Below are 24,044 nucleotides of genomic sequence, written 5' to 3'. Positions count from 1 at the left end.
GAGGGCAGTTGGGAGCCACCCCTCCGCGTCTTAACAGAACGTTGACCTCGCGCGGCAGCTGATTTTAATAGTACAGTTATTGGATTTCGTGCAGTGCAATAAACATTATTTTAATGCACTAAATACTTATTACGTCTAAGTCACAAGTGCATAGTACAATGGCTGTTCCAACTTCGAAACAGTGTGCTTAACGCGAGTTTTTTAACGTTCTGGATAGCGTAAAATTTAACTCAAATTTGTATGCAGTTAGAACAACAATGTACATACATAGTAAACGCACTAAAAACAATAAATAAATATTTTAAATCATACAGTATAAAACACATAATTTATCTAGCTTAGTTTTAACATTAAGTCATTATTTTTTTTTAGTAAAATTTGGCTCTTTGTTCGATTTTTGATGCGACAAAGAAGGGAACGAATACTGACGAATACTTTTTACTGGTGTTAGGACCTCTTGTGAGTCCGCTCGGGTGGGTAGGAACCACCACCTTGCCTATTTCTGCCGTCAAGCAGTAATGCGTTTCGGTTTGAAGGGTGGGGCAGCTGTTGTAACTATATTGAGACCTTAGAACTTATATCTCAAGGTGGGTGGCGCATTTACGTTGTTGATGTCTATGGGCTCCAGTAACCATTTAACACCAGGTGGGCTGTGAGCTCGTCTACCCATCTAAGCAATAAAAATAAAAAAATAAAAAAACTGAATTTAAATATCCCTCAAATACATTCTCACAATTTAGCACAAAGGGCGGAAAGATACGAAATAAATATCATATAGATATGTTGGAGAATTTTGCTTTTTGCTTTAAACGCAAATGGGATTTGTAGATCTAATATCGTTGATGTATTCGAATGTATGATAATATACATTTGGTTACATTTCGATAAGACAACGTCTGCGAAAAAAAAAAATATCTTTCATTTTATAAGGTATAGCGACCCGTCCTCGCTTCGCTTCGGAAACATTAAAACACACATGAAACAAAAAAAAAAAAAAAAAGTAGCCTAAGTTCATCAGGGACAATGTCGGCTTCTAATGGAAAAATAATTTTTCAAATCGGTCCAGTAGTTTCGGAGCCTATTCGAAACAAACAAACAAACAAATCTTTCCTCTTTATAATATTAGTATAGATTATTAGATTTTTTAACACAAGTATTGGAACAAATAAAAATCAGATGTCTTGCGAGATCCCTGTCTAGCTTCCGGCCATCTAAGGCCCTTTCCGAAATAAATTGATATATCAAAAATGTAAAATTTTAATTGACTACAATATCAAAATTTTACTTATTACACTTCTTCGTTTATTGTTATCTATACCTTTATACTAATATACCTAGTCAGGTCATAAATTCTGTCACATGTTTAATGTAAAATAATTGAAACAAGTTTATTCATTATGTAACCATTCATATACCAAAATGAACTTAACAAAACATAGATTCTTATGACACTAAAGTTTATTCAAAATGACCTCCGTGATTTTGAATACAGGCCTTCAATCTGCGCGGCCAGTCGTCTATCGCAGCACGAACGAGGTCCATGTCAATATCGGCGGCTGCCTTAATCAAGGATGTCTTGAGTGACTCCAAATTGGGATGAGGCTTTGAGCACGCCTTTTCCTCCAAGTGCTGCCATATCTTGTAATCTAACGGATTCAAATCTGGACTGGAGGAGGGCCAGTCTTCGTGCCGGATGAAGTCGATTTCACGCGCCGCCAGCCAGTCTTGTGTGCTCTTCGCTCTATGAGCTGGCGCCGAATCTTGTTGGATTACCCAGTGCCTGTTATTGAACATGGTATGAGAAACAGGTTCCACAAGGTTCGTCAGGACTGTATTTTGATACACAACTGCATTCGTTTTTACACCTTTCTCACAAAAATGTACCTCTGTTAAGCCCCAATAAGAAACTCCCAACCATACCATGAGCGAGGATGGAAAATGACCTCGTTGGACACGCGGAATACGGTTGCTCGCTTCTTCACTACTGTGTGCGTACACCTTATCATTTTGTTTGTTGTAGCTCTCTTCTACGGTAAAAATTTTTTCATCCGAAAAAAGAATTTCCCGATATTTTTTTCTCGCGTACCGCTTCAACAAAGCGCGGCATCTCTTCAGTCTCAGGTCCATTAGACGAGCATTCAAACGATGTCCTGTTTTTCTTCGATATGCCCGAAGCCCTAAGTCTTCATTTAACACCCTTTTCACCGTGGTTCTGCTTAACCCCATCTGAAGGGCCAACAGTTTCTGCTTACGTTTGGGATTTCTTTGAATTCGCGCCTTCACAGCTTTTATCACTGCTGGAGTCCTAACAGACCGAGGGCGACCACTTCTTGAGCTGTCATCTACACTAGAGTCTTCATTGTATCGTTTGATGGTACGATAAACGAATCTTTTGGTTATATTCAAATTTTTCAGTTTGTTAAAAAATTGAATTGGCGCGTAACCGCAACGATGCAACGCAATAACTGTAACACGGTCTTCTTTAAGCGTCCACTCCATATTTAAAAATGAGTAGAATTCTAAAAAAGTATACATTTTTATTTTCATGAACAATTCGAAATTCGAATTCAATAAACTTTTTTGTGGCCAGCATTCTAAAAGAAAAGTTTTTACTGTGTGACAATACTTATGACCTGACTAGTTATAAATCTACAGTGACTTTTACGGACGTTCCGTTATAACTACTGAACCATGCATCCGATTTTTTTCGAAATTGATATGTAAATGACGTCCTGTGGTACTTACGTTTATTTAGAATAAATCGTTTTTCAATATTCAATTTATAAACGATAATTACATTTAGAATTAGAAACCTTACACATTTTCAGTTAGTAAAATCACAAGCACAATAAAAGAAATATTGACAATTGCACTGCATTCTTTCAAACCATTTGGTCGAACGCTTTTCAACATATTTTTACAGATTTTCTTGACACTATTATCTAATTTTTTTAATTTAACTCATCCATCCGAAACAGAGAGCGTAATGACTTACAATGAAAGATTAAGCGTCAGAAAATTTGTTCCGGATTTAATTTTATTATTATTTTTATGAATTTAATTTTATGAAAATAAACTTAATTTTATTCATTATTGTTCATGACCGAAGAATTAACAGTCAGCCCGTAAAACGATTAGTAGATTTCTTTTGTTCGGCAAAACACGAAACTAAACCTAAAACAAAAGATAACTCTGCATTTATTGCAAAAGTTTTAGTCATTTCTGAGTGTGACGTTTCTTATTTTAAGTAATAAAAATACTATAAACATTAAAAGGAAGTATACCGTCTTCTAGTCATATCGAATAAAAGCGGTCGTTGACCTTCACATACTATGATCCAACCCTTCAGGGTGGGAAAACTGATCGAATTAATAACCCAATAAACGAATTTTGATGATACATTGGCCTGAATTGGCTTTATCTATAATCGATTACATGTTTCATGGGGTTAACTTAATAGATTTGTATTCTTTTTGTACTTATCTTGGGCCAGTGCTTAATAGTGCGTGCATACATAAATATCTGTTACAGACCTGTACTGATTTAAAATATCTAGTGATATAGATGGTATGTTAGGTAATACATTTTGCAGTATTTTCTTTGCCCATTGATTGTGACAGAGAATATTTTTCAACTTCACTTCTCTTTTCAAATTGTTCTCACAGAAGGTCGCATATTTTGGAACATGAGTACGGTAACATTCCTCGTATTCCTCATAAAAAAATAATATAGATTAAATAACGTCTGTGGAGTGTTCTCCGTGCAGTTATTCCTTCTCTTTATTTAAGTTGCATAGGCAAATATGAGAAGATACTGCTTGCTGCCTGCTTGTACAATATCGTATATTTTCTGGTGAATAATCAAACACTCTTCTCATGATGCCCTGACTAGTTCTTGGAACGAGGTTCCTTATGGGACGATGCGGAGGGGTACCCTAACCGGGAAAAAACGTCCGTAACGTAAGATTTTTATTAATTATGCACACAGTGTACGACTTAACTTTGTAATAAGGTACAAAAAATAACATATTTTTTTATCATTCATTGACCACGATCTCACCAGTGTTATTTTCTTTATACCTCGAATAGAATTTAAAATTAATATTTTTATAATAAGGAACTTCGTTCCTATCCGGTGTCCCACGACAACACACTTCTTTTTTTAATACTTTTATTGTACATATTACTACTTATTATACTTTTTATTAACAATATTGGTCAACCACAAGCTTATTTGTGATCGTATTGTCACCGAAACGACGTATTTCAGTAATAATAATAATTGTCATTGCGCTCAAATTCAACCGTTAAGTGGCCTCCATGAGTCAGACGAGGTGGCTGCTCTATTTTTTTTTGTTTCTATTCAATATTAAAATTGGTTGGTTATAAACGAGAAAATATCCAACTAATAAACGTACATATATATGTATCGATTTTGAAATAAAAAATATGTATAGGTAATTATGTAGACCGTGAGTTTATTCTTTTGACACCACAAAATGCCTGTTGCCACCCATCTCCTGACGCGAAGACAAAGTTTGATTTGGATTGGATTCAAGGCTAATTATCTTATACTTTTTTTTTATTGCTTAGATGGGTGGACGAGCTCACAGCCCACCTGGTGTTAAGTGGTTACTGGAGCCCATAGACATCTACAACGTAAATGCGCCACCCACCTTGAGATATAAGTTCTAAGGTCTCAAGTATAGTTACAGTAGTACAAGTATACTTCCTAACAGTTACTAGACTTGACTGCGGTTCGAGAATTTTGACTCACGGTACCAAAATCGATTGCATTCGAACGATGAAGATACTAATAATAATTTTTATTTATCTTAAAATAGGATGATGAGGATGAGGAAGACACTGAAACCTGCGCGAGTCCAGAGACGTGTGCTCCCCAACCCTTCCCGAGGCACACTGCACCGACCACACAACAAACCCCTAAACCTTGGAAGAGAACTGGTGAGTCCCACTTTTTAAAGCTTATTCAATTATGATTTAGTTTAAAACAACGATATTGTTAAGCTAAAAGTAAAAAAAAAAAAATCACTTTAAATAATCGATAGGGCGATTTCAATAAAGTTATATGTTTTCTGCCCTCATTTTTAAATAATCACAATTACTTAAATAATCAGATAATGTTGTGATTTGTTATTGAATTATATTTACAATTTCATAGGTAATTAACGCAATATTGATTTAAAATCATTTTAAGAATTACTTTCGAATTCTCGGTAGAATTAAGTAAGATCATACATATGTTAAAAGATTACACACCTATTAAAATTTTGAGAGATAAAGAGAGAGAATACACTTTAACACACATTATACACAACAAAACACAATTAACATTCAAAAAACAGTCAACAAGCAGATAGACTTGTACAATAGGCTGTTTTATTGCTAAAAGCGATCTCTTCCAGACGACCGCTTTGATTTACAGAAATTCTGGAAAAGATAAAGATATAGCAGGTGTGTTGCGGTGTAGGTACTATTGGCAATACAATAAATAGAAAATATATACATACAATAATATATAGATATGTACCGTTTATATATAATATGAAATAACGTTTTGATTTATATACCAATATACATACTTACATAAATATACATACTAATCTAATTTGCGGATACAAAGCACAAAATTGAAAGTTGACTTTTGACATGTGATGGGACTTATAAATGCCATTTTTGAGTTCGATGTGACCACTACTGAAATGATTGGTGTTGTGCAGAGGAAGTTCCTCGTGCTCCACCGCGCACGCGCATCACCCACGACGAGTACCACCACTTCTGCGACCAGACCCTTGAATGTATGGAAGCATGCAATCACGCAGAGTTCTATAGTTATCAAGCTTTGTATGTTGCAGACTAAATGGCTTTGCTGTTTCATTTTAGAAAGGCGTTGACGTTTCAGTGATGTGGATATTATATTTGGTTCTAATCAATTTTTAATTATTTCTTTCAACCTTTCAACATGAACACTTCCTTATTGTGATATGTTTTAGATCAAAACTTTGTTGTCCCTCATATTCTCTTTTTATCTTTATTATTATTCATCATCATCTATTATAGTTTTAGTTCTTTTAATTGTGAATGTGTTTTAGTAGATATTTTAGTTATCTTTATCAATACAACGTAAAGTTAAATCGTATCGTTTTTTTCTATTTAATGACTGTTCGATTTGATCTTAAAGAATTAATTATTATATAAAAACAATATGTTATATTCTAACAGCTAAACAAAGAAGAGTATAAGAATTTGGTACAAAGGCTCTCCTCATTATTTTCCATAAATAAACAAAATGGTTCTTTTAAGGGAGACTAGATGTTATTTCATGTAATTCGCAACCGGATACATTGGGAAGATCGGTGGAATTTTTATAATCTGAATCTCGGAAACGGCTCCAACGATTTTCATAAAATTTAGTATACAGGGGATTTCGAGGGCGATAAATCGATCTAGCTACGATTTATTTTCAGAAAATGTTGTTTTATTCGTGTTTTCAATAATCAACTTTATCGATGATCAACTTAAACCTAAACTTATTATTTTTTATTGAAAGAAAAGAACAAATAATATAATATAATAACAAATAACCTATGTAATTCATAATTAAATATAATTTCAAAAAAAAAAACACGTTTTATCAACAAAAAAAACCGAACAACGCTCGGTCATCTAGTTATATTTAATTGCAGTAAATGTTATGTTTATAGCATACGACCTGGCGACGCAGTGTCCGTCGCGACGCGCCTCCATGCGACGCCACACGCTGACGCATCCGGCCTGTCCACCCACCGATGGCGCGCAATCCTTGCCGCACTCCAGGTTGGTGTATATCATCATCTTTAAATTAATACGTAAAATAAAAACTTTGTACCCTTTTTACGAAAATTGCGCGGACCGAGAAGTATGAAATTTCCCACACTTATAGAGAATATAGAGAAGGAGTGCGGAATGCTAATTTTTTTAAATGATGCATAAAAATAAATTAAATCAATAAAAAAAATATTACAGACGTCACACACCATATATTTGACACAACACATACATAGAAATATCCGGACTCTTTGTTTATTGTAAATTGTCAAATTTTGTTATTTTTTAAAGTCTGTGGTCAAATTTAGAATATGGTTCGCCTTTAATATTATTTATCTATAATTTAATTTTGACGTAATCTGTGATTATATTATATTATACTAGAAGTTTAATAGTGTTTGACAATAGAATAATAATAATGTTTAAACTTATAATTATATTTAACTATAGTCAAATTTTGACTACTGCGGGACCACAAGTCAATCAAAATATACGACGATGCATTAGAAATACAAGAAGCTGCCTTGTGAGACGCTTGCTAGCGGCAGCTTACAAACATGACTTGGTGCTCAGAATCATTTTCGAAAACGAAGATATTGTTTTTTTTTTTATGACGCAATGCAATAGAATAAAAACACAGTTCAAGTACTTGGTTGAGGGTGAATTCCAGTGGTAGCGGTTATTAACCCCATAATTTTGTTCGTATTCATTGCGCGTTATAAAAAAATAACGTTTCTAATTTCTTCCGTTAATCACAATGAAAGAATGATATGGTATTCTCATAATGATTAAAGTTATTGTATTTGATATTCTTAGGCCAGGTTCTCGCGCATCGTGCGCTGGTGCGGCTTCGATCGCGAGCAGTGACGCTGACGTCCAGCTAGGGGAGCTCTCCTGGTCGCGGTCCTCGCTTCAGGATGAACTGATCAAGTCGGTTAGTGGAAGCCCCAATCATGGATCGCATGTGAGTTACACGTAGTCCTTAGTTTAAAGGTCCGCGCTAAAAACTATGCTACGCTAACTAAAACTATGCTAGTTTTTTTTCCAAATGTACGGCTGTAAGACAAAAACATTTGAAATAAAATTTGAATAGAAATTAAAATATAGATATCGATTTAGATGTCTGATGCAAATTTAGGAGCACGTAATATGTATGACGTAGTATATAGAGCATGTGCTTACCCTATGGAAAATTCGTTCTAAGATCAAATGTAAGAATTCGTTGAGCTTTTATGCTTGGATTGATAGTAGTTTTTTTGAAGTCGTCGTGGCCTAAAGGATAAGACGTCCGTTGTATTCGTATCTAACAATGCACCGGTGTTCGAATCCCGCAGGCGGGTACCAATTTTTGTAATGAAATATAATACTCAACAAATGTTCACGATTGACTTCCACGTTGAAGGAATAACATCCTGTAATAAAAATCAAACCCGCAATATTATAGTTTTCGTAATTACTGGTGGTAGGACCTCTTGTGAGTCCGCACGGGTAGGTACCACCATCCTGCCCATTTCTGCCGTGAAGCAGTAATGCGTTTCGGTTTGAAGGGTGGGGCAGCCGTTCTAACTATACTGAGACAATAAGCAATAAATAAAAAGTAGTGGTATATTTATGTATTTTTTGTATAACTAATAATACTTTGATGTTTTCAGAAACAATGGCAAGACGCAATCATGTCTGACGATCGGCTGTCGCTGACCTTGGAGGAGATCGTGCACATCAGGTCCGTGCTGACCAAAGCCGAACTCGAGGTCTTACCTGTTGAAGGCAGAGTCAAGGAAGACGTTGAGAAGAGAAGGGTAATAACATTGAAGTTATCTTCCCGCAGCGATTTGTTAGTCAATCAACATGTGATCGCATATAAAAATGCAAATAGACCTATCTTGATGTTTTAATTATTTGTTTAAAAATTGTTTCCAGGTATGCTTCTTGTGTTTGAAGACAAGATTCGGAATTTTTGGACCTTGGGGCCAGAAATGCAAACTGTGCAAAAAGACTGTCTGTCAGAAGTGTTGTTCGAAGGTACGGCCACTTTATGTACTTATATATATTAATATAGCGTTAAATAATAATTTTACACTTGACTTAAAAAGAGCTTGTTATTTATTTGGTCCTTGATTGTATTGGGCGTGAATGTTGCATTTTAAGCAGGTTTCATTATGAACATTAGATAAATCGCACCTTTAGAATAATTATAGAAGCCCATTTCGAAATATTTGGAATTCGAATTTAATTCAAAAATTTTTTTTTTTTTTTTTTATTGCCTTTGTAGGCAGACGGGCATACGGCCCACCTGATGGTGAGTGGTTACCGTCGCCCATGGACTTCAGCAATGCCAGGGGCAGAGCCAAGCCGCTGCCTACCGCTTAAATGGAAAATGGACCTAGAACGATCATTTTGGATTGGGTGTCTAAAATTGTAAGGGTGCGAAATACCCTGTCTCCAAATGAGGTCGGTTCTAAGTTATAGTAGGTATAAAAGCCATAAATGAGAGATTTCACATTGGCGAAAAGAATACTTTGTTTAATAATGTATTTTACTGCGGTCGTTCACCCCTGTAATATGTACCTTTTACATTGCGGGCTCATGCAATTACCAATAAAGTTATACTTAGAACAAATTTTTGTTTGCTATTATATTAAAGTAGTGCACGTATACTAAGACGAGGCTAAATTGCAACACAGTCCATTTTGACTCAATATTTAAGTACGCGGTAAATAAAAATAGCTTTTTTTAATTAAATTTCATATGTGTTCATGATCAGATGCGTATACCAACGGAGCATTTCGCTCACGTGCCAGTCGTCCTGCTGAGTCCATCGCTGCTGCCGTCACCGGAGGACGAGGCTCACTCCTCCTTCCCGAGGAGCCTCATGTCGAGACTGGTCTCGCCTGAGTACACGGTAATTTAAAATTTTACTAATTATACGATTAATGTGACTCCTTCATGGCGGGGTCTGGAGAGTCCGCCGAACAGTGGTCGGCCAGCCCGTAGCTAGTACGCCAGGTGGTGGGAACAGCTTGCCCCCCACATGCCGCGGATGATTTTAGTTTCGATTGGGATTTGGACGTAGGTTGTCGAGTAACAAGAGGACTTAAACCTGTTTAATACACGTCCATTGCCTCTAGCTTGCAGACTGAAGAAAACCATGACATTATCCTTCATTTTTTTTTAAAGTAAATAATCAATTAGAGTAAATATCCATTGTTAAGCATTCACGGTGTTTTTGATAATATCCGTGAGCACTACACCCAATATTGCCTCTGCAACCTAAACGAATACCAGACGTCAGAGACCATATATTATAATATTTATTATGATAATAGCATAAGTTTTAAATTTCGAATTCGTTTAATGGCGTCCACAGAGCATGGTGGAGAACAGCGTGGGCAGTGCGCCGAGCAGCCCGGCGGGGGCGCGGCGGGCGGCGGCGAGCAGCGCACCCCCCTCGCGCGGCCCCACCCCGCTGTCCCTGCCGCCCGCGCCGCTCATGTCGCGCAGTGTGGACGCGCCCGCAGACACGCTGTACCGCAGGTATGTGCCTCCGGACACTACCTCTTGGACTTTTAAGTCACCTACTTTTAAGTCCCTTCAATCTGGAACGTTTTGCGTCAGAAACCTCCACCCAGCTGTATGAGTTTACCATGACCGATACCAAGAAAAAAAATCGGGCTTGGTTTTTATAATACGATGTTATTTCTTCATCGTGGAAGTCCTTCGTGAAAACGTGTCAAGAACGTGTATCGCACTACAAAAATACCTGCCGGATTCGGAACATCACTCGATACGAGTACGCTATGAGTTACTCGTTCATTTCACCGGCTCGAACTGACCGGCCTTCATGAAACCTATCATCTCAGAAGCGGTCGATATGCCTGTGTCTTTAGTTGGAACTGAATAAATAAGTCGTCCATATACAGGCCAGCATCAGTCTGTTTCTTTAACCTATGATGACTTAAAAAAATAACTGCACAATGCTCTCTTTCAAGCATCTCTTTTTATATTGCGGTTGCCTACATCCAACACTAGTACATTCAGGTAATTAATATAGGTATTAATCTGTGGTCCCTTCTTCACCGATAAGAAAATAAACCCCACTGAGTTTCTTGCTGGATCTTCTCAGTGGGTCGCGTTTCCGATTCGGTAGTAGATTCTACGAAGCATAGGTAGGGAAAAAAACCTTTCCGTCCCTGCTCGTTTGCTTGTGTGTACACGCTCGCCCCTGATCCGGTAGGTCCCGCTACAGCCGCAGCCCGACCGGCGCGGCCGAGCGTCTCCGCGGCGTGCAGATGGCGGTGTGCCACGACTGCAAGGCGATGGTGCTGCAGATCATCAAGTCGTCTCGGGCGTCGCGCTCGGCGTCCCGCGACCGAGCCCTGCGGCACCTCACCCTCGACCTGGCGCCAGTCTACACGCCGAACTGCTAAACTTATACCAGATAAATATCGAGAATCGAGGAACCGCTTTTGGAAACATCAATATATTTTTTGCACTTGCAATAAAACACCAATGGATCATTTACAGTGTCATGCAAAATAAATATCAACAGAGTCGAACGTGGCCGAATGTTGGTAACGAAAAACTACCCGCTTAAAGTCATTAAGGCTATTGACCCTCGAGCTATGAGCGCTATATCCTACAGGCCCATAAAGTGTTAAAAAAAATTTAATTCCATTTATGTTTTAAGCTTCGAGAGCGGTTTCCTCTTGCTTAACCCTTTCAATCTCAATTATAACTATTTGATCAAAATAAAAATCAGCTTGCCGACAATGTCTGTTGAATATGAAAAAATCTACCCGATAAGAATATTTGGGTTAAACTACAGCTGTAATGTACTATTTTTATTCTTGTATCAATTAGTCGACATATTCTATCCCTAGTAATATTTGACAGCTCGAGGTTGTTGGCAGCCCTGTTTTTATTTTGATCGCATAGTCGGTATTTTGTCGTAATTGTATTGGATTTTATCCACTTGTTTGGTAAGATTAAGTACGTTATAATTATATCGAATAACAATTTTCTGTCAATGAAATGATAAATATTCAATTTTGTGAAATTAAAATTTTATTATGGTTTTAACGCCGTTGCTCAAAAGAAAAGAATTTGCTTTCAGCACACAAAACAAAAAAATATAATTCGAATGTTTAATTATTAAATCGTGTTTTTAATGAAATTCGATTTTTTTTTAAGCTTGTCTTTAATTATTTTTAAGGCTATTGTAAACTACAAGTACTTATGATACGGAAAATACAATACAATTACGGACATTTTATTTCTTGTAGTAATTGATCACAAAATTTATCGATGCTGGAAATAATCGAGTAGGGTAGGGAAGTTTCGATATATTTAAACTGGCAATAATGAAATATCAAAGACAAAAAATTACAAATAACATTTTTGTACATCTTGCTTCATTACCCCAAAAGAAAAAGGTTTTCCTCATCGATAAAATTTGGAGATGTACTTTCGTCAAGTAGTAATTGTTGACTAGTTATACACGAGACTTCATGATGTTTTAATTTCTATAAATTATGATTTGTTATATTTGGGTTTTAAAATTTATTATTATTCTTATTATCATGTGACATTAATTTTATTTTTGACATAAATTCATTATCAATTTTGTTATCTAAAGTGAGAAACAGGCATATTTTTAAAATCTTAATCTTGTAAAACTAGTTAATAATTATTGATATAAAAACCATAGTTCTCATTTATTTAGTAAACCAATACTGTGCAGTAATTTTACTAAATTTAAAATTATGAAAATCTAACTTGAAACTTGCTAATCAATATCGCTACATTGGTAAAAACACGTTATATAGATTAGTCGACAGTAATTTGACTGATTCATACAACGTTTCTTAATCGATAAATAAAAATAAAGTCGAGCATTGGTTTCAATTCAATATTCTCATTTTAATATCGATTAAAATATACATTGACTGCTAATGTTTTAGTATATCTGTTAAATCGATAAACTAAAACATGCGATGTCTAAAATCAATGTGTCGATATCGATTTAATTTAATTTAAATACAGATCTAATTTCCATTGAATAATTTTTTGTTGAGTGTAGAATATGATAAGTTTATAATATATAAAAATCAGCTTTCAGAATTTACGTGAAGTTGGGTCATTATTTGGGAAGCTTTAAAGCGTTCGTTCGTCAGAAAATACGTGACGTCTGGAGCCTTTAATGTGTGTAATGAAAAAAAAACGTATTAACCGTACAAATCTATTTTATCGTTACTTGTTATTCTACGTACTTATGTATGTGTGCACTTTCAAAAGAACCACAGTGACGTGCAATTAACCAATAAAAAGTAGCAGTAAGTACTTTAGTACTTTTAAATTTATTTTTCCAAAATATATTTCATGAAAGGAGTTCATTATTGTTGTTAAATATCTAAGAATTATTCTTGAGTATTCTTAAGTATTCTTGTTCATGCACTAAACTTTTTAGTGTGCACTGATGATTGAATTGTTACTATGTACTGCACGTTGCCGTTCGGTTCAATTACTTACATACATTCCAGTGGAAATTACGATCTAAGTGTCAAAATTATGATTAGATTTATCTCGAGCTTCCTCGGTTGTGTAGACTTTGAGCGTGTTCCATGAACGGACCACTAGTAACACGATTTTTTTTATAATAGACAGAAACAATATTTGACAATACTTGATGACCTACGACAGATGCTTTTTTTTATTTATCGCACAAACAATATTTTCGTTATAAATTACAATAAATAAATACATTTAAGAAATCCTTAAAGTAATGTTGCAAAAATTTTAAATTATTTAATCGAAATTATAAAAATGTAAAAATTGAAGTCATATATTTTGTCGCGTTTGTATTGTAAATTTAAATAAATAGATGAATCAGAATATTATTAATGTATTTTTCAGAGAGTTAGATGTTTTCTATATCTACATAAATGAATTGTTTGATTACTGTGTTCAGAGAATATTTAATGTGTAGTTTGAATGTTGTGTAAAGAGAAAATATGTATTGAAAATGTAGTGAAATTAATTTACATACTGTATTCATTGAAGCTGTGTCTCTTAACAAAGAGCTTACCCTTTAAAAGTTTAAAAGTTGAGTTCACGCGGTATCGATGCGGAGGTTTTGGATAATATTATTGGCACGGAGCCAAATTGATTGGCATTCTGAATCAAAGTCAGAAAATAAGTTGATTCAATTATTATATTATTTTTTTATTTAATAGACTGTTTTGTTTTATAATTGGCAACACGGACTTGTGTGTAATATTATTTCTGTTGTTACATACCTACTCGTTGATTGATGTAAAATTTGTGCTGATGAAATTGCATTAAGGAGAACAGTCACAGATTATATAAACAAAAATAAATTCGGAACAAAAATTATTCATTTAATTGTGTTGTTGTAAAAGGAATGATGCTTAGGGGTGTAGAAATCGAACGAGTATCAAATTGCTTAGTATCGCGCAGTGCAAAAATAATTTACAGTGTTCGTGCTTCAGTGCCAATAGAAAAACTATTATGTTACAGTCCAAAGCCAAAAGTTCCGTAATTTGGAGTTTTAGAACGAGATCTTCATAATTGTTTTTTTTTAAATCTTCGCAAAACCTTATAGTACTTGTCTTATGAGAGACGATACTCTTCGAGTCCAAAATTATCGGGTTATCATACCGTAAAATGGGGTAAATAGGGACAAAATCGAACTTCAGATTGAATTTTAAGATAGTTCCAATTAAATAGTCACTGCTCAACCAAAGAAATAAGTTGAGTCTTGAACGTACCTAGGTGATAAAAACCGTTACATTATTTAAATTATTCATTTTAAAGAAATAATCGGTAAAATAATGGCCGTCCCAATTTACCCTGCGTCCGGGGTAAATTGACACGGGTAAGGGTTAAATTGGGATATTTGTAAGGGCTGTCACCTCGCAGTACTGTATATATATATAGGTAGGTGCCATAAAATTATTTATATGGACCGAAATGATAAATACAATCCATAATTTAAGCACAATACACAGCATAGTGTAAATTAAGCTGGTTTCTATTCCGAAGCGATGTGACGTGAATGATAATCAACAATACAATGATCAAAAAAGTATGTGCATGTTATATTTTAGAAAATCATTATTTAATTTCCTTAAAAATCACAACTCTGAAACAAAATCATAAAATAGAATAAAAAATAGAAAACAAAAGGACTGGAAATGCAATAATACAATTTTAATTAATCAACATTTTCAAAATAATCTTTGAACATGAGTAAGATATCAGGTGAATAAGATAAAAAAGCAGCTTTATCTGATTACTGTCAATAATAACAAAAATAAAAGAAATTCTTTCTAAGCTAAATAACTAAACTCAACATAATTGGAACCTAGATATCTCGGATTTTTAATTAATGTTACATTTAAAATCTGAGGCCTGTTTTTATCTGTGTGTGTCTTGTGAATGTTAAAAAAATCATGATTCGACGCGTGAATAGATTCTGAAATAACAAAAGTTTTGATTCGTTTGAGTTCTTTTTAATTTTTAATTTTTTTTATTGCTATAAAGGAGTTAAAGGACATACGACCGGGCAGATATTACAAGGTAAATGTCGCGAAAAAAAAGTAATTATATATATACTTTCTTTTACCTATAATACTTACATACACTAACTGATAAACAGATTAACCTTCTTTACATCACGCAATTGAGTGATAGTATAGGCTAAAAAATCTATTATAAGATATCAGTGACAACCCTAACAAGCCATCCCTATTTTGTCTTTTCGCGTTCCAATTTTGTGTTTTTTCGTCCCTAATTTTTCCAGTCTCGTTCCAAATTACCTCACATACGTCCCAATTTTCCCCAAAAAGAAAGGAAAAAATATACATTTTTTATTTTGTCGAAATATTGTATTTAAAATAAGAATATTGCAACTTACCGTTTGTTTTGGTATTTCCAGGTGTATTAAAAACTTATATAAACTGTGATCTTATTGAAAAAACAACGATAATATTACTTTTTTTAAAAGTTCTTTAAGCTGTTTTAAAACGCACTTTTCAACCACTGTTTTCAATTTAATTTGACGAATTTTTGGGACCAACTTAACTCATATTTAGTACTTCCATAGTTAACTTGGTTTTTCTTCTATACATTGATAAATATTAACATAAACAAAATTAGGTAGATTCCGTGCTACAGGTACTTTGAGAATCTTCCGCAGGTTTGTCCCAATTTACCCCAGGATCCCAATTTACCCCATGTCATGGTATTCTTTACTGCTCCAATATTTTGTATTCAGTTTTAGTCATTTACGTTTTAATGATAGTTTGTACCGAATGAAGCCAACTTATGTTTGATTTGGTTATGCGGACGACAAATTTGAGCCATTTATCCGATTAAATTGTGCCATAAGTTAATATTTTATTAGTGACTAGCTTGCGACTAGTGTGGACGTCAATAGTCGTTGGTTGCGTCACGACAATGCTATAATTATAATGTGTCTTAACCTTAGACGTGCCTGAGAAACTGAGAACAAAACCTTATGTTACAAATAAGCTGAGTTTTCATTATTTTGAAGCTACTTTTTGTCATGTTAGATAAAAATATAAAAAAAAAAAAAATGAAGTTTGTTATGTTACATTGATCTAATCATCGTCAGAGCCATAAAGTTGGATGTCCAACTCAGAAGAGAATAGACTTTATTACTAGAAACTAGTTTCATATATCTAATATCTAAATATTAAATCCGACCTTATGGATCTGAAGTCTTCAAGCCTGTGTGTTGATTGATAATGTGTATGAATAAGTGTAACTAAATTATTTTACCAAATATTCTGTAGCCTTCAATATTTTATTGTAAATAAGTCGTTTCATACTTACTACAAATCCTATTTAGAACTAGTTTTTGAATTTAAAATCATTGTTAACATTGTATATGCCTTTTGTAACTGGGTTCTCCTTTCTTTTACAATCCCTCCGCTGTTTTATTTTAGTTTAAGTACTAAACGTTAAAATATATTATAACGGATAAGGCCTAATTTTGTTAAAAATCGAATTAATTCTTCATTTTCTTTTAGCTTCAAATGTTAATGTCTTTTCAAAATGTGTATATCAATTGGATTCCCAGTTAAGAATTCTTGTAAATGTTTGTAAATTCTGTAGTCTATATTAGATGTTATGTAGATTGTAATCGTCTAAAACTTATTAAGTAAAAAGAATTGAGAAAAATATTAATAACGATAAATTAAAAATAATTACAAATCGTTCAAAATTTGCGTTTTATTTCTAGTTTCAAACAACAATTCTACTGATTAATATCAATCAAAATCTTTCTATGAAAACTTCTACGAATGATACATGGTATAGTTATGGGTGTATTTACGATCAGAGAAATATTTATTTATTGTAACAAATAAACAATGATGAACGTCAATGTAATACATTTATTGTTTCACTATTGATGTACATTTCTGCTTAAAATAAATAAATTGTACTAAAAATTAACATTTAACCGACAACTAGCAAGCCTTCGTCCATGAACGTGTGGGGGGGCACTTCTAGGTTGAGAGGGGCGGGGCCTTTGCGGATTCGTCCGGAAGCATCGTAGTGGGAGCCGTGGCAGGGACAGTAGTAACCCCCGAATTCACCAGCATTGGCTACGGGCACGCATCCCAAGTGGGTGCATACGCCGATCACGACCAACCACTTGGGGTTTTGGGTGCGTTGATCGTCGTGCTGAGGGTCACGGAGCGTGTCGACAGGCACAGCCTTCTCGGTCGAGATTTCGTCTGCTGTCCTGAAAGTTATGGTTTTTCATTAATTTATTTGAACTAGAGGCCCCGCAGTAGTCGAAATTCGACTATAATTAATTGGAATTGTAAGTTTGTACACTATTATGATTATATTTTATACTTCTATAATCACAAATTTCGCCAAGAATACACTATAAAAAATATTAACAAAGACAAACAATATTTAATTTATTCTCAATTTGACAAGACGTCAAGAACAAAAGTTTGACAATAAATAGTATGCATGCGTGTGTGCGTCAAATACATGGTATGTAGTGTGTGTAATGTTTTCTTTATTGATTTACTGTATCTTTTATGCATTATTTAAAAAAACTTTTAGCATTGTGCACTTCTTCTCTATATTTTCTATAAGTGTGAAAAATTTCATACTCCTCCGTCGGCGCAATTTTCGTAAAAAGGGATACAAAGTTTTTGTGCTTCACGTATTAATATATAGTATTTCTAGTTACAGGCAAAATGTTAACAACAACTATAGGGTTTTTTTAATAGGGACGCTCGAACTTTGACGCCTTGGTAAAGTCTGGCATCTTGATAAAGCGATGGTTGTCAAATTTGGCATGAACACATATTTGGTCGTGACATTTCACCATGGAACTCTACACGCTTTTGTCCGGCGATATTATCGGTCCTTATCTCTTCGAAGATGCGCAAGGGGCCGCGCTCACTGTCAATGGCGACCGATATCGGAAGATGATAACAAACTTTTTGTGGCCTAGGATAGATGATGTGGATCTCACAAACATGTGGTTCCAACAGGACGGCGCCACTTTCCATACAGCACGGGAAACATTAAATTTATTAGATGAGAAATTCGAAGGCTTCATCATCTCGCGCGATGGCGACATCAACTGGCCACCGAGATCATGTGACTTAACACCGCTCGACTACTTTTGGTGGGGCTACGTGAAATCTCTAGTCTATACAGACAACTCTAGTCTATACAGACAACTCTAGTCTATACAGACAACTCTAGTTTAAACAGCCTATTGCCGCCCTGAAGGCTAACATAACTCGCGCTTTTCGTAAAATTGAGCCCCATTTATGCGAAGATGCCATACAAAATTGGTCTACTATGATACATCACCTACAGCGGAGTCGCGGCGGCCATTTGGCTGAAATTATATTCCAAACATGTCATCGAATACCCTTTAAAATAAAATAAAATTTGTGGCAATATCATTAAACAGGTTTTTTAATTTTATTTTTAATTTCGAGCGCTCTGAATGTAAAAGCTTTTATTTAAGGATAACATGACGAAATAATATGCATAATATGTAATGCAAATTCTACATCTAAATCAATTTTTTTTTGTCAAATCTGCAGTTTTGTAGTTTTACCTAATATGATTTAAGTCAATGTCTTCTAATACAGTAAATAAATAAAATAAATATCAGAGTGAATAAATTATAGTTAATAGACTAATTCCATATTCTGTTTCATTATTGTAATAATATAATGTCAATAAAAAACGAAATCAGTCTCTGCATATTGTATCCGACAAAGCATTGTCACCATGTCTTTTTTAAAAAAAATTGCTTAGATGGGTGGACGAGCTCACAGCCCACCTGGTATTAAGTGGTTATTGGAGCCCATAGACATCTACAACGTAAATGCGCCACTCACCTTGAGATATAAGTTCTAAGGTCTCAGTATATTTACAATGGCTGCCCTGCCCTTCAAACTAAAACGTATTTACTGCTTCACAGCAGAAATAAGGGTGGTGGTACCTACCCGTGTGGACTTACAAAAGGTCCTACTACCAGTATTCTTTTTGCGTTATATTATGAGTTAATTGTGAAAGTCATTTGCAAAAATATGCTATCTATGCTCATATACTATCATAGTACCTACTTAAGTAATACTGTTTTTTTTTTGTTGACGAACCCATGTCTTACCTGTGACGGATAAACAATGGTTTTCCTCTCCATTTGAAGGTGACAGACTTTCCTTCTGGAATTTCAGCCAGCTTGATTTCAATCTTGGCTAAAGCCAAAACATCAGCAGCCGCTGACATTGATGACACAAAGTGGGTGACCACAGATTTGGCAGCATAGGCACCAGCTACACTTCCAGCTGGAAATTTATTTATAGAATTATAAATTACAATATTATATTAAACAAAACAAAATATTCAAATATATATTGGGCAGATGAGTTTATTGGCCCACTTGTGAGAATTCAGCCCGATTTCCGAACCCACATACATTGTAGGTTTAAAGTTAAAACCCCCAGTATATATGCTCTACCCAGTAATATAGTGTCCAAAATGCAACAAGGGATATTGTAATACACAGTTTTCAAATTAATGTGATAGCATTATAGATTAATTTCACAATTATATTTAATGTGTTCCTAGCATGGTTCTCACACAAAAACAATCTGCCTTTATACTTAAATTGTGCCTAATGGTTGTCTGGAAGAGATCGTTTTTAGTGATAAGACCGCCTATTTTACAAATATATCTGAATGTTTACTGTTTTTTAAAGTTAGATGTGTTTTGGTTAAAAAATCCTTCTCTACCTTTAATCCTGGAGATTGCATAAATCCCAAAATATTGGTAACTCCTGACATGTAAAACTCATTATATTAGCCCATTAAATAATAGTATGGTAAATGTACGTAGCCACAAAACTATTACAGATTTTACAGATTGTTTAATAAGTTTTTCTTTAATTGGGTTTTCAACAAACATATTACAAGCATTTGAGCCCGTGTTGATTTGGATAGTGGTTACCATAACTTGAACAATGTCAGGATTGCATCCAAATCATTGCCTGCTGTTGATTAGTTTTATGTCAATATTGTTGGAATGATGTCAACTACAGTACTAGAGGTATGGAATCTTTTTTTGAGATAAAATATAAACTAATAAGATGCGTAATATTTTTGGAAGACTTATGAAGAAATCTTAACCAAAATTAAGTCAAAATATACTAACCACCAGCAATAAGGTACGTAAAAGATTGCCTTTCATCAATAGTTTCATTGGCCTTCGAAGTCGGGTCCTGAGTTTCTTTGCGACGGTAAGCCGAGAAATCCGGGTATGAAATGTCAGTATGAGCGAAACGTACTTGGGCAGGTACTGAAAATGACAAGTTATGTAACAATATCAATCAAACTTAAACAAATTTTACTTTATCGTATTTATACCTCGTAAGTAACTTACCTCTAGTTCCTGCTTTGACCTTCAAACCCTGAATCGGCAGGGATCCATGCAAAGTTTCCACAGTTGAAGTTTTTGGCAAGGGCAGGACGACCGTTTTCTCGGAGGGTGTTGGTACGACCACCAGAGGTTTCAGGCTGTTAGCTACGACTTGGGTAGAAGACTTAAAATAAGGGGCCAAATGCCCAGCTCTTACCACAGAATTCATTTTGTTTCGATAGATTATAGGCAAATAATTATTTTTTCACTACTTTTCGTAGTGCTGGTGTTCGATCCAGAAATGAAACGTCAATTTTGTTGTCAATGTCAGAAAAGAAGATTGCAAGATTGCAAAAAATCAATTGTCAAAAGTTTTTTTCGTATCATTATCGTAATAATTTGCATTGCATATAAGAATAAAATAAATGGAACACTAGCAATGCAAATTTCCATTAAATCATAAATCTTGTTAACTTTCTTGACATTCTTCACCAAAACATAAAATATCGTTTGTCAATTTTGTCTTATTAAAGTAGAACAATTTTTAATCATGGTAGCACTAAAATCGTTCAAAAATTTTGTTGGATGAAATATTCGTGTTTGTTAAGACAAATTAACAAAAACAAGCAGAAAAAAATACTAATGTTTACAGAATATAGCAAATAAAGATATAGTAAGAGATAATAGCAATTAAAAGTATTAAATTTATTAAAATTATTAGAGTGAAAAATAAAACTTATGTTGTGTAATAGGTACGTGGAACAGCTATTATCGAGATGACGGGAATAGTGTATTATCATCTATGACTCTATGACGCAAATGAAGTTCTGCATTCTTCTACCCTCCATTTAAGTGCTACTAGGTATTCACTCTTTGTCAAAAGACTTAAAGCAAAATTTTACTTTATTGGAGCTAATTTACAAAGCAATCATTTACCTAACAATTGTTAATGTTTTCAAGTTTAATTGTACAGCTACTTGTCACTTCTCTCGCACTGTAGCTAGAGTATAATATTATTAGTTGTATAGTAGGTAGTATATTTATTGTTTAAGAGTAAATAGTATAGGTAGGTAGTATATTTTTCAATAATTAGCTAACTAATAATTAGTAATGTATAATGGTTCTCGGAACAAAAATATCCCAAACGTATTTTTTTTTTTTTTTTTTTATTGCTTAGTTGGGTGGACGAGCTCACAGCCCACCTGGTGTTAAGTGGTTACTGGAGCCCATAGACATCTACAACGTAAATGCACCACCCACCTTGAGATATAAGTTCTAAGGTCTCAGTATAGTGACAACGGCTACCCCACCCTTCGAACCGAAACGCATTACTGCTTCACGGCGGAAATAGGCGTATATAGGAAACGTATATTTTTTTATAAATTAAAAAATGTCTTTTTAACGTTGACTCAAGATGACTCAAATAAATTTCGCTGTTGGCAGTGGTACCCATGTATAAAGCAGGTTCAACAATCGAAATCATTAGGTACTTATTACCTAGAAGTAGTCAAGCGTTTCGGTTTGAAGGGATTGAGATACCTAACTGCAATAAAATTTACACTTTGATCTTCTGTATCAACGTAGTTGACGTTGTGGTGTCTATGAACTCTGATATCAATGCGCCGACCGGGAGCAGTGTGCTTAGTGCGAGTTTTTCAACGTTCTCGATAGCGTAAAAGTTAACACAAATTTATATGGATTTGAAACGTTTGCCTGCGTTTGGTGCTAAGGGCGCTGTTCCAACTGCATAAAAATTTGAGCTAACTTTTACGCTATCCAGAACGTTAAAAACTCGAACTAAGCACACTACTTCACCCAATACAATAAAAATACCAAAAAATGGCTGAAATTCTACATCCCCATTACATTCAGCAACAACTTTACTGTTATAAGATAACCGAGAGCGCTATATTTTAGAATGGTGTCATTTGTGGGGGCTGAAGGCTTTTTCAGCTTCACCAGAACGGATGAGCGAACTCGAGGGCTCTGCAGGGTGGGTTAAAGTTTGTCACCAAATATCCGAGAGCTCCTGAAGGAGGCCTAAACTAGCCAATATTCTTCACATGCCTTTATTAGAGCTCATTAAATTGATATTATCGGGAACATTAATATTTTATATAAAAAATTTGAATAATATAACTATTTTGAAGGCAGCGGATTCATTCAATACGTGATTTGCCCAACTCTAATGTCAGATCGCCTTATTTTACGCCATTTCTATTCAGGCAGCGGTCTCGCTTTGATTTGTTATCTGAAACTGCTAACGTTGTTTATTATTTCCTTTCTGTATTCCTTAATGTATAACATTTTTATCATAATACTGTTTTATAATAATTTTTTAAACTAGAAATCCCATGAATAAACTAAAGGGTACGCATAAGGATATTATTACATTACATTTTGTGGGTAGCTGAAAGGTAATCGCCGTTCCGCTGAGCGTTTTCTTGAAAAAATCGTTTTATAACGTTTCCAGGGTTAAACTTCGGTCGCACGGGTGCGGTAGGGCCCTAAAAACATCCTGGGGCCCGCGGTATACTCTCAACATCTGCAGATCGTCAAGGACCTCGTAGGAGGTTCGGCTCCCGGCCTGAAAAAACAAAACAAAAAAAAAGGTTTCAGGGGTCTTCACATGACATAGATGTTTAAAAAACCGTTTTTGAATATAGTTCTGTTTGAGGTTTCGGGCTACACGAATTTTTCATTTATAATAAAAATACTGATTGATCTCCAACGAATCATGAAAGAAATCGTAGAATTGTTAAACGGCTTCTTCTTCTAAGTTACTGAATGACCATAATGTTTAATCTTTCCAAGCTACGGTGGAGAATATGCAAAGATCTTGCGCTTTTGCGACAGGTTTATTTTCGCTTCCGTAATATCCGTCTAAAATAGTTATAGGTGTTTATTTTTTAAGGGTAGCTATAGTAGTTGGAGTGAGAGTATCTATTGTGGGTCTACACAACCTGTAATTTCAATACAGAAAGTAACTAGTTTGGTACCAAGACTTCTACCTGTTGTTTTGTATTGGGATGAAGTATTCACAGTAAACCGAATCCGAATACTAGAAAAGACAACTTTGAGTTGGTATGCCTATTTAAAATGGTGGTAGAGCGTCTTGTGAGCCGTTTGTGGCGTGAAGCAGTAATGCGTTTCGGTTTGAAGGATCGGGCAGCCGTTATACTGAAAACGGTGTGCTTAATGCAAGTTTCTTAACGTTCTCGACAGCGTAAAAGTTAACTCAAGTTTGCAGTTGGAACAGCGCCCCTA

The 24,044-nt window shown here is 34.8% G+C and overlaps 3 protein-coding genes and 1 long non-coding RNA gene across 10 annotated transcripts in view; 2 read left to right on the top strand and 2 right to left on the bottom strand.

Moving 5' to 3' along the window:
- The window catches only part of LOC101738498 (protein spire), a 212,417-nt gene extending 200,491 nt beyond the window's left edge, over window positions 1-11,926 (top strand). For 2 of the 6 annotated variants that reach the window (XM_021351122.3, XM_012694617.4), the window contains 9 exons: window positions 4,844-4,964; window positions 5,741-5,818; window positions 6,725-6,836; window positions 7,644-7,791; window positions 8,480-8,626; window positions 8,748-8,849; window positions 9,592-9,729; window positions 10,195-10,361; window positions 11,062-11,926. In XM_021351122.3, coding sequence (XP_021206797.1) covers window positions 4,844-4,964; window positions 5,741-5,818; window positions 6,725-6,836; window positions 7,644-7,791; window positions 8,480-8,626; window positions 8,748-8,849; window positions 9,592-9,729; window positions 10,195-10,361; window positions 11,062-11,254 — 1,206 coding nt within the window. In that variant the 3' untranslated portion in view covers window positions 11,255-11,926. The remainder of the gene's footprint in view (window positions 1-4,843; window positions 4,965-5,740; window positions 5,819-6,724; window positions 6,837-7,643; window positions 7,792-8,479; window positions 8,627-8,747; window positions 8,850-9,591; window positions 9,730-10,194; window positions 10,362-11,061) is intronic. The other 4 variants (XM_062668356.1, XM_021351123.3, XM_021351121.3 and 1 more) reach the window with 3 other exon arrangements.
- Window positions 1,324-24,044, top strand: part of LOC134198821 (uncharacterized) — a 301,226-nt gene continuing 278,505 nt past the window's right edge. For both annotated transcript variants that reach the window (XM_062668354.1, XM_062668355.1), the window contains exon 1: window positions 1,324-2,654. The gene's annotated coding sequence lies outside the window, so the exon portion shown is untranslated. The remainder of the gene's footprint in view (window positions 2,655-24,044) is intronic.
- LOC134198826 (uncharacterized) lies at window positions 6,587-7,122 on the bottom strand. The gene is made up of 2 exons (XR_009973045.1): window positions 7,037-7,122; window positions 6,587-6,854 (listed from the first exon to the last, which is right to left on the bottom strand). It is a non-coding gene; the product is annotated as an uncharacterized LOC134198826 (long non-coding RNA).
- Window positions 17,256-21,088, bottom strand: LOC100134921 (ubiquinol-cytochrome c reductase). Its single transcript, NM_001113267.1, is given in 4 exon segments — window positions 17,256-17,619; window positions 19,531-19,708; window positions 20,574-20,717; window positions 20,802-21,088. Coding segments are annotated over 4 exon segments (816 nt in total). The 5' UTR covers window positions 21,007-21,088; the 3' UTR covers window positions 17,256-17,330.

Source organism: Bombyx mori, chromosome 4 (genome assembly GCF_030269925.1).
Source record: "Bombyx mori chromosome 4, ASM3026992v2".
Lineage (NCBI taxonomy): Eukaryota > Metazoa > Arthropoda > Insecta > Lepidoptera > Bombycidae > Bombyx > Bombyx mori.
This window is presented reverse-complemented; position numbering and strand designations above follow the sequence as displayed.